Raw genomic sequence first — 14160 nt, 5'->3', positions numbered from 1 at the left:
GTATTTTTGACAAATCATTGAACTTCTACCAAAATATGTGGTATTATTTCTATTGTTAATTTGAATAATTCAGCACTATATAACTTTAACTGCTGAATATAAATATATCTCTTATTTGGTGATTCCGTTCTAGGAAATTATATACATACCTACATAACATTTCCTTAATTGATTTTTCATGTTTGACATTTAATTTTTTTAAAATAAAATCAAAATTAGCAGATTTCATCCCATACGCATAAATAATAAGTTCTAAATTTTGCTGTATATGAATTATAAGTAGGTAGATACAAATGTTATCTGTTTTGTTATACCCCGCTTAAGTTTTTACTAAAGTTTAGTACCATTATTTAGGTATTAAGACATTATATTCCAAAGAGGGGATAACTTTTTCTTTGGTTTTAGCTTAGATTTAAAATTTCTGTTCTTGCGTATACATACATACATACATATATATATCAATTTATAAAGGTATGTCGTTTTTTGAAAATTTAATACTACATACCACTCTAATACTTCAAATTATATTAAGACAAATAAATGTTATCAGTTTTTTTTAAATATCACTACATTGGCTCAGTAATATATTAAAAAAAAAACATATAACTCGAGTAGGTACTACATATGTATGTATGTATTTAGTTTAAGTTCAGAGCTCATTTCCACTATCAATTTAGTATTTTGTCAAGATTAGTCTGTCTAATGGTCATTAAAACTTTCAACAGAAAATCATTTAAATTTTTGAAAAACAAAAAAAAAAAATTTATTCAATCTTTCACATAATTTCGAAAATATTTAAGTGTAAGATTTATACAAAACTTGTACGCAAATAATTAACAAATTTTTGTTAAGTTGTCATAGAAAAGTCTTTGAAAATCTTTTCCAAAAAGAATATATGTAAATGCTTACTTTTGCTTAAATTAAGCTCGAAAGAGATCGCTTATCCGCTTAAAGCCAACTTCAAATAATTAATAGGTATATCGAAAACACTTATAGCATTAAAAAGCAATTTTTATTCTTCAAATGTCATTCTTGGAATTCCATGATTTTTTAAGTATCTTCTATAAGATTTATATCTTGGATTTTCTGCTAAAGATTTTTTCACTTCCTCTTCTTGTTCTTTATGCCATTCATCAAACGGCTCTTTTTCCCACAGTTTTAACTTCAAATAATGTTTTATTTCACTTTCATCTAATGCGTTAAATTGGTGCTCTCCCATTCCCATATTTTTTCTAATCAAATATAGCTTTTGTTCTTCTTCATATGGCCGCTTTAAAATGTTGAATTTCCAAATCCAACTTATATACCACGCTATGTACTTAAGTACAGTATAGGGCAAAATAATTAATTGAATCCAAAGTATATCTAGAATTGACGGTTTAGCATAAGCACCTTTAATATCCATTTTGTCTTCAATAACTTTCCGAATAATTTTTTCTAATTCTTCCTTTTGCTCAGTTTTTGATAGTTTATTTCTTCCTTTTTTATTAATTCTCTGACTAATTTCATCTTGTGCCATTTCCATTGCTTTATTTCTGTATTTAGGGACTGTTGTAAAATGCTTTATTGCCGATTCGTATCTTTGCCAACCAGAATAGTACTGAATTATAGAAATTATGCTAATGCTAACTATTACGACAAGTCTTACATCAATCTGCGGTGCTATTCTTCTGCGATAATCTAAAATTTTTATATAAAATCATTAAATTAAGTGTTGAGTTTGAATATGTATATTTGTGAATTGATACTAAATAAATAAATAAAATAAATAAATAAAAGTTTATTAAAATCAACTTACATCTATAATAATGAGCATAGTATTCCTCGGGATTATCGAGCATATTATCATAATCAGCTTTCGAACCCTCATCTTTCAAGATTTCATAAGCTGTTGCTATCAATTTAAACTGTTCCTCAGCAACTTTCTTTGCTTCTACACCTTGATGCAAATCCGGATGATACTTTCGAGCTAGCAGGCGATAAGCCTTCGCTATTTCTTGTTTTGTGGAATCCCTTAATGAAGGAAAATCTTTTTATAAGTTTTAAATGACTACAACTTTCTACAGAATATTAAAACATGCTACATAATATGTATACATAAACATGAGAAAGAAAATGTTGCTTTGCAGTTTTTTAAACACCTAAGGTGTCATAAGTAATGTTTCAAGTTTTAATATGCTGATTTTCCTAGTTAAAGTTAAAATTTCTTTAAGAACTACCGTTTCTACTTTAAAATATATTAGATATTTTATTTATCAGGGACATTTATTTCCGATTTTATCAAAAGTTTCATATTTTGAAAATGTGATTATTTACCTTGTTACTCCAAGAATATCGTAGCAATTTTCCTTTCCACAGTATATGCTATCAAATAGTGCAAAAGTTGGCATTATAAAATTAAATATTAATATAAATATAGTGAAGCTATTATTTAATTTATTTTTTAACATTTTATATAGAAAAAAAAGCGTATTAGTGCCACGTAAAAAAATCAAAATATTCTAAATTCTAATAAACCGGCCAAAAAAAAGGTTCATTGCCTTTATTTAACAAACTGAAGTGTAACTAAAACAGCTGATTAAATATTACGTAAATTTACTGGGTTCAGTTACAAATAATGTTGCCTGCTAAACTTTCAATTAAATAGTAGAATGATTCACAGTTGCAAAAATGAATTATTGTATAATAAATAGTAATGAGAATAATAGGAAAAGTTTTATTGAGGATACAATTCACGTTTATTCGTTCCATTCGTCTAGGAACTGAGGAATTCTTAGAGTTTCTATGGTTTCGGGGTCGTCGGTGTGTTACCCATTCTTCTAGCGATTCTACGTCGTTTATATTTGGTTTATCTGCGGTTTTTTCTAATTTTGATGCCTACAGGATCGTTTAAACTCGGTACCATTGCACTGAAGAATAATGATGTTCTGCGGTTGTTGTAGCGACTGGATTGTGAGAGAGAAATCTATTTTGTTCCTTTGTTTTTTAAGTATTTAATATAGAATAAGTAGAATACGTTTCGAATATTCGAAACTAACGCGAATAAAACAGAAAACCAGTGATGCAACTTTAGCGACTTTATCTCTATATCTATTGCAATTGTTACAATTTTGCTATAAAAAAATAAAAAGAAAACTAAAAAAAAACACTAAATGAGAAATCTTTAGTTTTATGGCAGATTAAGAATTCAACAGTAAATTTCTTGTTTCATTTGTGCTTTTTCTGAATTATGAAATACGATAGTTTAAGAAATGAATTTTTCTATCGTATAAATATAATAATTTCTTGAAACTTATCTTTATTGAAAACGAAAAAAATTAATGAGTTTTGTTTAAATTTCCTGATATGAGATTTATTTCAAAATTATAAACAGATATTATAGATTCTATTGTCATTATATAAGAAATGAAATGAAAGTTTAAATAAGAGGTTAATTTCAAATAAAGGTTTTGAATCATAATCGCTTTACAGATTACACAAATTTTATAATGGAGACCAGATTAGAAAAAAAATAACTACGTTTAACATAGTAACATATTTAAATTTAACGTTATTGAAATACCTCAATATTTCGTTCCCTTATCAAATACTTGAATATCAACGTGAAGTCTGTCCAAGTTAATGTTAAGTCTGTCCAAATCCAAGACGAACTTCTATAAATAATTTTCATTTGATGCTTTGATAATTTCAAAAAATTGGCAATAAACCGTGACAACACTCATTTACTCGAACTTATTTTGAATAAGATTGTGTGACATAACTCTCAATTTTTTGCTGTCACATATCTATCTGGAATGCATAATTTAAAATTAATTAAAATTAATTTTAATTTAAAATGTATTGTAATGAATTATAAACTATAGTTCATTATGAATTACTTTTATTATCTTAGACAGGTTTTTTTAAACTCGAGTCTTTGAAAAACTTATCCACCAATTTGACATAATGTCAATTATTGGAACAACTACATAACAATTACATTTCTGCAGTGAATCAAGCATTTCAAAACTAAATAAAAATATGTAAATAACAATAAACAAGAGGTTTGGTTTAGTACATCTCATTGTAAGTTTATGATTTTAATAAATTCAATGAATTAATAAACTAAATTTCATTTAATGGTAGATGTCTCTTAATGTATTAAATGAATTGATTTTGGATCATTTATTTGGTAAAGACCAAATTAGTAAAGTATACATTTCAAATTCAATCAAAAAGCATTCCCACAATTTGAAGGAAAATGGGGATTTAAGTTTTCCTTTGGATTACGAAATTTGGAAAAATAAAATATTGGATAAATCGTTAAGAGAAGATAAATTAGAAGAAAATTGTGTGACCCTGGTTGAAAAAAGTCAACAATGGCAAATACCTATCGAAAGAATTGACTTTAAAAATAGTAGATGTCTACTATATTTAAATAAGCTTAAAACTATCCAATTTGTTTTTAAAGAAGTTTTGGAAAATAATTCGTTCGGAAAACAAGAACTAAAACATAATTTTCAAGTTATATTTCCAATTAGCAATAATACAGACTTAACTAATTGGAGAAGGAATTTAGTAGCAACAACGTTAAATAATGTATTGGAATTTTGTAGAAGTAATGAGACATGCTCTTCGCCTAATGCTAACACCGTTTGTTACCTAGATTTTTCTGATAAAAAAACCAATTATGAAGACAGAAGTGTTGCGATGAGTTGCGGATTGGTAGTTGATGCTTCTACGAAGAAGAAAACCAATTTATGTTTTCATGATTATTTTTGGTAAAGACATTATTTTCTTTTTTGAAAAACAATTAAAATATCAGCAATTTGTTTATTAATTTAACGGTCTATAGTTTTGAGGGATTTTTTTTAATTTTAAAAACGCAGTTCGTAAACTGTGGAATTTTTAATATTTTGCAATTGCAGAGAATTTTTTTTCTATTTAATGTAGCCAAATAGATTTCTAATATAGTAACCATTTAGAGCAGTGCTGTCCAAGTTGTAACTGCGAAGGGCTACTAAAATTTTTAAACGGGCCGTATCCGAACTACCGTTTGGACAGCACTGATTTATAATATCTCTTTTTATCTTTAAAAATGATGCAATTTGAAATTCACAGCATATAATTGAATTTAGTTCTAGAAGAAGAGACATGCAATTGATAGCAATGCACAAATATGGTATAAGAATGCAAGGTGATACATGTTTTGCAGAATTTTTAGATAAACTTGGATCAGCCACAGTAACAATAGATTTGTTAGAAGTTAAACACACAAGTCCTATTCAAGTGAGTAACGAAAAGATGAGCAATTCAAAGGGTACGAATTGTATAATTTTAACTCAATTTTGTGCTTCATCACATAAAAATGTTTTTTCAGGAGCTTCTTTTATTTTATATAATTGTGCTAGACTTGAAACTCTTCTAGAAAAGTTTAACGACCGAGTAGCAAAGAATTTTTATTCAGAGCTTCCAGCATTATCAGAGACTGACCTAACGCCTTTACTTGAAGAAGTAGGTATATTTACAAATTTTGCTGCTTACGAATTTCATATAATTTTCATGTAGGAAGAGTGGCTAATGGTTTATGATTTTATCCTGTATTTTCCTGACATGATTTATAGAGTATTAGAGAACTTAGAAAATGGTCGATGTGCACTACACTTAATTCCGCAATTTTTAAGTAAATTAGTTTCGTTATTTAGTGTTTACTACAGAAGAGTTAAAATTTTAGTTGTATGTAAGATTACCTTACATTTCGTTTTAAACTAATAACATATTTTTTCTAGGACAATCGTCATAATTTGATAACTAACTTGTTTGCCAGAATTTATCTTTTAAGGTGTGTGCAAAAAATTTTTAAGATAAGTTTGAAATTTCTCAATATAGAACCTATTCACAAAATGTAAGTTTTTTAAGTAGCTTTTTGCAAATTAAATTTACAAAAAAAATAAATGTTGGTTTTTCTGTTGGCTTTTTATTGGCAATTCACCGAGCTTCACTAAGGTTTTCTTTTATTTCTCTGAGTCTTTATTTTGGAAAAGTTGAAAACGAGTTCTTTCCACATTAGTAATGTATTTTTAATTTAAAAATGCTATAAATAGAAATTAAAAATATTGATTTACTTGTTAATTTGGTTACCAGTTTTACGAGTAAAATGAAATAAGAATTAAAATTAATGCAAATTGTAGTTATAGATCTTTCTATTGAGTACATTTATTGTTTTGTAAAACATTCCAGCCATCTTGGATGAAGATAAAAGTTTGAGAGTGAGCGGAATCGAATATTTATTCCGTTCTAAAACATATTTCGTGTGTAACATACGTACTATGACAAAGTTTATCAAAAACATAAAAGCTTAAAAAGATGTCTATTTGTCTACAACCAACATAAATAGTTAAATATGTGTCTGCATTTTACAGACATTTCATTAAGTCAAATCCATACACAGTTAACAAAATATAATGTATTGAAATTTTCGGCTTGTATAAATGTTGAACCTAATTTGCCAACAAAAAAATAAAAAGTAAATAGACAACAAATTTTTATTTTAAATTTTTTCCAATTGCTTATATAAATTAGTTTAAGAACTACTATGAAATAATTTTAACACTTAATACAGAAAATTGAGTTGATTATTGATTTTTGTTCAATTACGTCCATTTAATTTTAATATATAATCGATATTTTGTTCGTTACTCAAAAAAATTTCTTCTATTAAATTAGTATTTCCTAAGGTATTAGCTTTAGTACCAAGGCACATATCGTACTGAAGAGCCTCCAAATTAAAATCACAATCTATTTCGTGATACACATGAACTAGGGATGGATCTGGTGACCTGAATACGTGTAATTTCTTTCTTGTCTGATTCAAATTGATGAAATTAGTTTCAGCATCGGCTGTGTTTTGCAAAATTAAATTTTGTTTGTATGAATTGGCAATAATTTTTTCTAAAAACTTCACATCCTCCAAACCCCATCCATAAATGTCTATGTCAAGCCCGTTGATCTCAGGGCTCATTATGTCGGATTTATAAATAGAGCAAATCCCAAATCCAAACTGCCGGAAAAATCCTCTTTCATTTAAATCATTTTGATAAGATGCCCTTCTATTCTTGTTGTATTCACTAAACACAATTGGTAAGTAAACTTGCTTCCCTTCTATTGTGTTTAATCTAATTCTGTCCAAAGATTCTTGTGTAAAAGACATATCAACGTCAATAAAAAATATTATTTGCTCATTTTTGATATAAGAAGATCTCACAGCTTTATCTAAACCTAAACCCCGAGAAAAATTTCCTACAATTCTTATGAAATTTATTTCCTCGTAAGCATGTTTACTTTTTAAACTTTTCAATATTTCAATATGTTCTTTTACTTCTTCATCATGCCCAAATATTATTACCAAGAGATTACAATTGTGATCAGAGTTTATAGCAATTTTCTCATAGTTACGGATAAAATTCTTATATGACTCTATTCGACCTTTTATTGGTAAGGTAAAAGCTATTTTAGATTTTATGTCGTTCATTTGAAAAACGGGTAACGAAAACGAATTAGATATTTTTGCAAAACCTGTGTTTAAAATATTTTTAAACTTAGATGAAAATTCTGAATTATTTGCGCCTAAAAAAAAGTAAATTTGTTTTATTATTAGCATTGAAAATTGTATTATTTATTAAATAATCAACTCACTCATTTGGAAAGTTAAATTAAAAAAGTTTTCATCAAATTCTTTGACGAAAATACTTGTAAAAGACCTTTGAATGTAGAGATGTCTACGAACGGGTACAGTCATTTTTTTTCCTCTATATTTTTTGTAAATTAGTAGTAAATCTAGAATTAAATCTTGACCATGTACTGGATTTAATCTTGAATAACCATACAAGAGTTCTCTAAACTCTATAACCCTCCCACGTTGTCTGGAAAAGTTATTAATGTGTTCCATAATTTCTATTATAGCATCTTCTAAACCTTCTTTGGTTGTACCATCGATTTTTCGTTTAGGATTAGAATGATATGCTGAATACAAGCTTCTTGCAATGAATTCCCAAGTTAAAATTTCATTTGTGTTATTTGGAAGAAATTTGTTCAAATCTGGACTTATACCTGATAAATTAAAAAGATTATCAATTTTTGGTTTTCACGTAAAAAGAAAAAAAAAGGTTTTACCCAGTACGGTGTGGTCTTCAAAACGTTCCTCACCACTTAGTGGAGAATATAGTGGAACACCAGGTGCTAAGTATTTATCAGATATCCCATTTAATGATAAAAGTTTGGACATTTTAATTATATCCCTGTGTACATATAGAGATTCCTGACGAAGTTCGTGCGCTTTCAAGCCTTGAATATAAGAATGTAGCCTATACATTAAAGGGGCTTGTTTCACCGGATGCAAAGAAATGGCGCTGTTAACATCTTTTTTTTTTAAACTTCCTGTGAATGCAGTTTTACCGCTAGAGTTATGTCTCATTATATATTGCATCTAAAAATATGTACATATATACTTTTACAGAAATATTTGAATTCAATTTACATTTAAAATTTTACTTCATAATTCCATGTACATGGAATGCCGGCGAATTTTTGAACGCATCTTCCGATTTCTACATCCTCATGAGTGCTATAGAGATTCTTTAAACAGGCCGGTATATGTGGTGCAACTGTTTTGTAACAAAAGTTCATATATGAAAATTTATATACAAACGCAAATAAATACCACGTCTTAAAGTTTCTCGGCTAAGAATAACACCTGGTCCTCCCATACAAAAATTTTCATCAAATTCTAGCGATAAAAGACCAAATTCCTCATTATTTCCTTTTCCAGCTTGTCCTGACAGAATGTTACGTGCAACAAAAAAAAAGGCCAATTATCAAAATTATGTAGAGGTTTCTCATGATTTGTTTACTTTTATGATCATTGAACAAAAAAATACATGCATTTTATTTTACCTATAAATTGCGGCTTAGAGCTATCAATTGATCTAAGGAATTCTTCCAAGTTTGAAACATCCATATAAACATCGTCATCTGCTCTTATAAACCATTCAAATTTGTCAATGAAATGTTCATACATGTAATATAGCATCATAAATGATTTTTTTTGAGGAGGATATCTATCGTCTACATTTTTTAGATCTATAACGGGAATGCTGGAAGAATATGATCCTTCTGAGCTAAAAAAAGCTATTCGCCCAGGAACTTCTTTACCCTAAATATGTAATGTATTTAGAATAGCGTTAGGCTTTTTTACTGATAATAAATATTTACCCAAGTGTCGAAAACGGCTTTTGCTCTGCCATTCAAAAAATTTTTTGCAGTCATTACGCCCACAAAAACAAAATTTTTTTGAGAGTTATAAATTGTCTCATCAGAACTCATACCAATAATTTCTAAGGCGCCTATAAAAAAAATACAGTAAGTATGCATCTTAAAATTGTATTATAGATTAGAATTTATTTATGTACTTCTTGTTTGTGTGGGTCTTATTTTACATCTTTTGACGATTTCTAAAGCTCTATAATTTTTGAATACTGTTCCAATACACAAACCAATGGCTATCCCAAAACAGGAAAATATAAAAGTTTTTCGTTTTGACATTGCTGAACGTTTCTTCATTTTCTGAAATAGTTGTTCAATATTACCTTAAAATAACAACTAAATTAACATTAACAATACTTTTAATTATTTTCACTTGTTAAGTATGTGTAAATGATATGATCGTTCTATAGAAAACACACATCAATTGAAAAATTTGATTTAATGGCAATTAAGTTTACCCTTTACTTTACCAAATACATATACTTCTATATAATAAGATATAGAATATTTAAATGCCATGAAAGATCAAAAAAGAAATAATCAAGCAAAAGATTAGGAAGTTTACTTTTGCCGTGTTTAATCATGATACTTCTAATTTCGCTTCTAATCTTTACTTGGACGCTACACATTTATTTAGATTAGCAAGATTTTTCCCAAATTATTTTTCTCCAAATTAAGAAATGAGCAAGAACTATAAATGGATCTAAAAACTTGCAGAATTTCTTTATTCATATTATGTATATAGGCACCTACCTACCAACCTATATTGATTTTTGTGAAACTCATATATTTCACGGAGCAGATCCGTACGATTATTACATTTATTGAAGGAACGTGCGTAAGGTACTTACGTAGATATCTATATAAATATTTTTCCTAAATTACCTATATAAATATTTTTATTATAAAATTATTTTTTTTCAGACTAATTGTCCAACGTGTTCTATACGTTTAAGTTTTATATACTTTAATAATGCTGCACAAGCAAATAAAATATGTATATCAAAGATATGTAAGTAGGTAATTATAAAATAATTTTACAAGGAATATACATACATACATAATATACCTTAAACATACTTTTCAAATTTAGATACAAGTTCTATTGCATAAAATTTATAGTATATGCTGATACTTACCTTTCTAGAAATATATGTAAATTTTGGAGTATGTATTTAAATCACAAAAGTAATTATTCAACTGATATTTCAATATTCGTAGTTGAATTGAGCATTCTAAATAATAATTTTGAGGATATTTATATTGTACCCATACCGGAAACTTTACATGTTTCTTTTTATATAGATATACACAACTGAATTAAGGAATGATTCTTGGATAGAAACATTCATACATACATATGTATGTATATTATTAATTTATAAAACAATATTTCAAAAATATGAAAACTTTTTACACTTTATTTTCGTTAATGAAGATTACATGTCGAAAAAAAATTAAAGGCAAAAATGAAGGAAATTCTATATTTATTGCACAATAACAATTTATTATTATATTCTAACGCTCAATTCGTCAAACGATCATATCGATCAATTTAATCAAATGTGACATTGACGTAATTTAAAGTTACCAGAGATTTTTTTTTAGAAGAAGAGAAAATAGTCATTTTACGATGTGTCAGTGTCAAAACAAAACTAACGCGTACTAAATACTACTTTAACTGAAATAACACAAATAAGTTTATCGAACAAGAAATTAAAATAGTAAAGTTCCGCACAAAACATTTAAAATCTTAATTTTAATGATGTTTAATTATCAATAGACTGGCTAAATTTTAGGCAAATTTATCCGATTTACCCAGTTTCCGTTAAAAATTTTTATAACTCAAGTGCTTAAATGATTTTGACAATCCATTATTTTAGTAAAATAAGTTAAAATTTTGAAGGAAACTACTTGAACAGATTTCCTAAAAGAGAAATCTGTTTGAATTTTGGGGGAAAAATGTTTTTTGGATTGCCAGTTTAGATCTTAATGGGTCTATTAAAATATTATATTAATTAAGGTTGCTATTTTCGGAACGTTTACACTAAAGACAAAATACATTTGATACACAACGAAAAAGTTATGAAAAATTTTGCATCTGTTTAGGATGATACATGAAAAAAGGCATCTCGGTCCAAGGACCGAGTGCAACATCAAGCATAATGTTAAACTTTTGTAATTTCAGGAAACAAATCTAATACTTTGTGCTATATATTCAGATATTATTTCAAAATGATCTACTAAAAAGGTTATTTGATCTGTTGAAAAAGTCAGTGGTCAAATTTAAACCCTGTAGAACTTTTAGGAAAAAGACAAAAAATACACTTTAGAAGATTTATTTTCCTGGTCAAAATATTTCAGCATTAAATTATTTGAATTGGATATCTGTCGCTGTCATTTGACAACACGCTGCACTAAATATTAAATAAATGAAGTTTTAAATGCGGCGGGGAAAAAACGTTAAGAAACAAAAACTAAACAAAGTTTGTTATTAAAAGATGCTGTATGAAAATACCTGTGCAATATGTACATTTTGTTCAAAAGACGTTTCTTTTCATAATTTCTTTGATTTTTTAGATGACCTTAAAAATTCCAAAATTTTATTGATGTGAGATTTATTGATTTTAATAATGTATCCCAAAAAAAGACATTTTTTTCAAAATTTTTCGATAGTAAAAATTAGCGGAAGATGAAAGATCTTTTGCTAACAACAAATAAGACATAAAAGCAAACTGATCTGTCAAAATCTAAACTTTCAAATTTTTTTGTGTATAACAAAATTTAAATTTAAATTTATGTAAATGGAAATTGTGTTTTAGAGAGGCAATGCCGTCATTTTGAATTAAAAAAAGTTTCAGCTTGAATTCCGATTTAATTTCAAAGTATTAAGAAATTTATGGTAATTTTTGAATCTAAAATAAATAGAATTTATAATTATGTTTTGGTAATAAAGGCTATATTTTATACTATTTTTTTTTCTCTTACTACAAAAAAAATTTTTTTGTTTAAAATACAATTTATACATATTTGTAAAAAAAAAAAAAAAGAATTTTTTCGAATGAATTTAAACCCTTCTTAATAACATTTTTAAATAAGAATATTTAAAAAGACTTTAATTTTTAAATTTTTTACTTTTTTTTTGTTTTGTTTTCATTTCTTATTTAATTTTGTTCAGTAAGGATATTTAAAGCTTTGTTTTTAATAAAAAATAACATTATTAAATCTATAGTTATGTTTATTCATTTATATAATATGAATTTTTTTTTTATACATAATGAATGTATTATAAATAAAAAATAATCAATTACTAACATTAATAAATAAATTTTGTTTTTTTTTTTTTGTGTTTTTGTTTTCTTTTTGTATATTTTTGCAATATTTAAAAATGTTTTTTTTTCTTTTCTGAACTTTCTTTTTTTTTTTATGTGCTTGAAACAAATTGACAAACAATTCAACAATTTAGTTTTCGGTAGTTTTTATTAAAGTTAATTTTTTAATTTGACTGTTTTTATTTCATTTACGATATTATTTACGATATGTATTGTAACCATTTTTTTTTTAAATTGACTATTCTTATAAATCGTATTTAATAAATTAATTATTAAATATTTTAACATTAAATAATAATTATGCTTGAAAAATTATTCGATTATTAGTTCAATTTATACATTATATTTACCATTCTATTGGTGTTACCGTTTTGTTGCTAATGTTTTGGTTTGGTTTATTTTAATTGTTATAAATTTGTTTCAATTTTTTTTTTGTATTTTTTTTTTTGTTTGCAATACTTTTGACTAAAATAAATTGCTGCGAAGCGTTTAAGTAAAATATATATGTATATACATATTCATACATACATACACACATACATATATATATATATATGTATGTATATAAATTTTATTTTGTCAGTGTTTTAATCTCGTAAATTAATTTAGTATAATAGGCTTATTAAATAATATACGAGAATTGTGCGCAAGAAGATTCTTTTTCACTACAAATAATTTTGGTGAAATGATTGACAATATTGATCAAACAAATTAGTGTATAACTATGTTTTTTTTTGGTGTTTATTTTAAATAGGATTGAATTTATTGTCTGAATTTTCTTTTTGTTTTATGAAAATTCAATATATTTATGTACATATTTTTTTTTTTTTGTAATTTTATTTCAAAAATTCTTTTTCTTTTATTTGTAATACAAGTTGCCTTCTTGGCCTCACATTATCTATATATACATTAGTTTTGTGGAAAAATATTATATTGGTTGCTTTTGAAAAACAAAGGTATAAATTCATTATTATTTTTTTTTCAATATACATACTTATATATATTACAATTTAAATTCATTTTGTTTCTTTGTTTATTGCTGTTTTTTTTCACAGGCAGTCATTTTTTATCCTATTTAAAAATACATGCACATATAAACTTGTATTTTTACATAAGTATCTTCGTGTATAATAGTTAAATAGTCTTCCTAAAATTCTATTTTTCAGCTTCTTTTCGTATGTGTCGATCGACTTGTTGTTGTTTTTTCTATTTCTAATGTGTTTTTATCCTCTCGATCCCTGTGTAATTTTCGATGTCCTCCATGTCTTCGTTCTCTGCGACATTGCATTGCTGTACAGCATTCATCGATTTCATTATTATTCATTATATCCTTTTTTTGCCCTTTTCTTTTACCTGTTCCACGATTATTATTATTACATAATGCTCGTAAACATTTTTTTCTACCACAAGTTACTTTTCCATCCTAAATAAAATAAAAATAAAAATATGTTAAAAAAAATATTCATTTTCCAATTTTAAATCAAAAGTTTTGGTTATGCGATAGTCAAACCTAGCTCAGTAATTAATC

At 26.3% G+C, this 14160-nt stretch overlaps 4 protein-coding genes across 7 annotated transcripts in view; 1 reads left to right on the top strand and 3 right to left on the bottom strand.

The window, feature by feature from the left end:
• Positions 1-748: 748 nt before the first annotated feature.
• LOC129614287 (dnaJ homolog subfamily C member 25 homolog) lies at positions 749-2532 on the bottom strand. The gene is made up of 3 exons (XM_055528823.1): positions 2317-2532; positions 1799-2013; positions 749-1680 (listed from the first exon to the last, which is right to left on the bottom strand). Exons 1-3 carry the CDS (start codon positions 2448-2450, stop codon positions 1013-1015), a joined length of 1017 nt encoding a protein of 338 aa, XP_055384798.1. The 5' UTR covers positions 2451-2532; the 3' UTR covers positions 749-1012.
• A 1439-nt stretch (positions 2533-3971) lies between these two features.
• LOC129614379 (DALR anticodon-binding domain-containing protein 3) lies at positions 3972-5924 on the top strand. The gene is made up of 6 exons (XM_055528953.1): positions 3972-4065; positions 4126-4760; positions 5118-5299; positions 5360-5493; positions 5548-5715; positions 5769-5924. Exons 2-6 carry the CDS (start codon positions 4126-4128, stop codon positions 5886-5888), a joined length of 1239 nt encoding a protein of 412 aa, XP_055384928.1. The 5' UTR covers positions 3972-4065; the 3' UTR covers positions 5889-5924.
• A 582-nt stretch (positions 5925-6506) lies between these two features.
• On the bottom strand, positions 6507-10829 carry LOC129614304 (chondroitin sulfate synthase 1). Of its 3 annotated transcripts, none has more exons than XM_055528849.1 (9): positions 10440-10829; positions 9447-9623; positions 9250-9380; positions 8932-9190; positions 8699-8812; positions 8530-8642; positions 8152-8464; positions 7675-8088; positions 6507-7605 (listed from the first exon to the last, which is right to left on the bottom strand). In XM_055528849.1, the coding sequence occupies exons 2-9, from the start codon at positions 9595-9597 to the stop codon at positions 6629-6631; spliced, it is 2472 nt and encodes an 823-aa protein (XP_055384824.1). In that variant the 5' UTR covers positions 9598-9623; positions 10440-10829; the 3' UTR covers positions 6507-6628. The 3 variants fall into 3 exon arrangements, with proteins under 3 accessions (XP_055384824.1, XP_055384822.1, XP_055384823.1); XM_055528847.1 differs by having other exon boundaries at positions 9447-9600; XM_055528848.1 differs by lacking the exon at positions 10440-10829 and adding an exon at positions 9658-9781 and having other exon boundaries at positions 9447-9600.
• A 1684-nt stretch (positions 10830-12513) lies between these two features.
• LOC129614332 (dorsal-ventral patterning protein Sog) overlaps positions 12514-14160 on the bottom strand; it is a 43333-nt gene continuing 41686 nt past the window's right edge. For both annotated transcript variants that reach the window (XM_055528887.1, XM_055528889.1), the window contains exon 7: positions 12514-14055. In XM_055528887.1, coding sequence (XP_055384862.1) covers positions 13795-14055 — 261 coding nt within the window. In that variant the 3' untranslated portion in view covers positions 12514-13794. The remainder of the gene's footprint in view (positions 14056-14160) is intronic.

Source organism: Condylostylus longicornis, unplaced genomic scaffold (genome assembly GCF_029603195.1).
Source record: "Condylostylus longicornis isolate FDR11 unplaced genomic scaffold, ASM2960319v2 ptg000107l, whole genome shotgun sequence".
Classification (NCBI taxonomy): domain Eukaryota; kingdom Metazoa; phylum Arthropoda; class Insecta; order Diptera; family Dolichopodidae; genus Condylostylus; species Condylostylus longicornis.
The sequence above is the reverse complement of the archived record's forward strand: the minus strand, read 5'-3'. Positions and strand labels throughout refer to the sequence as shown.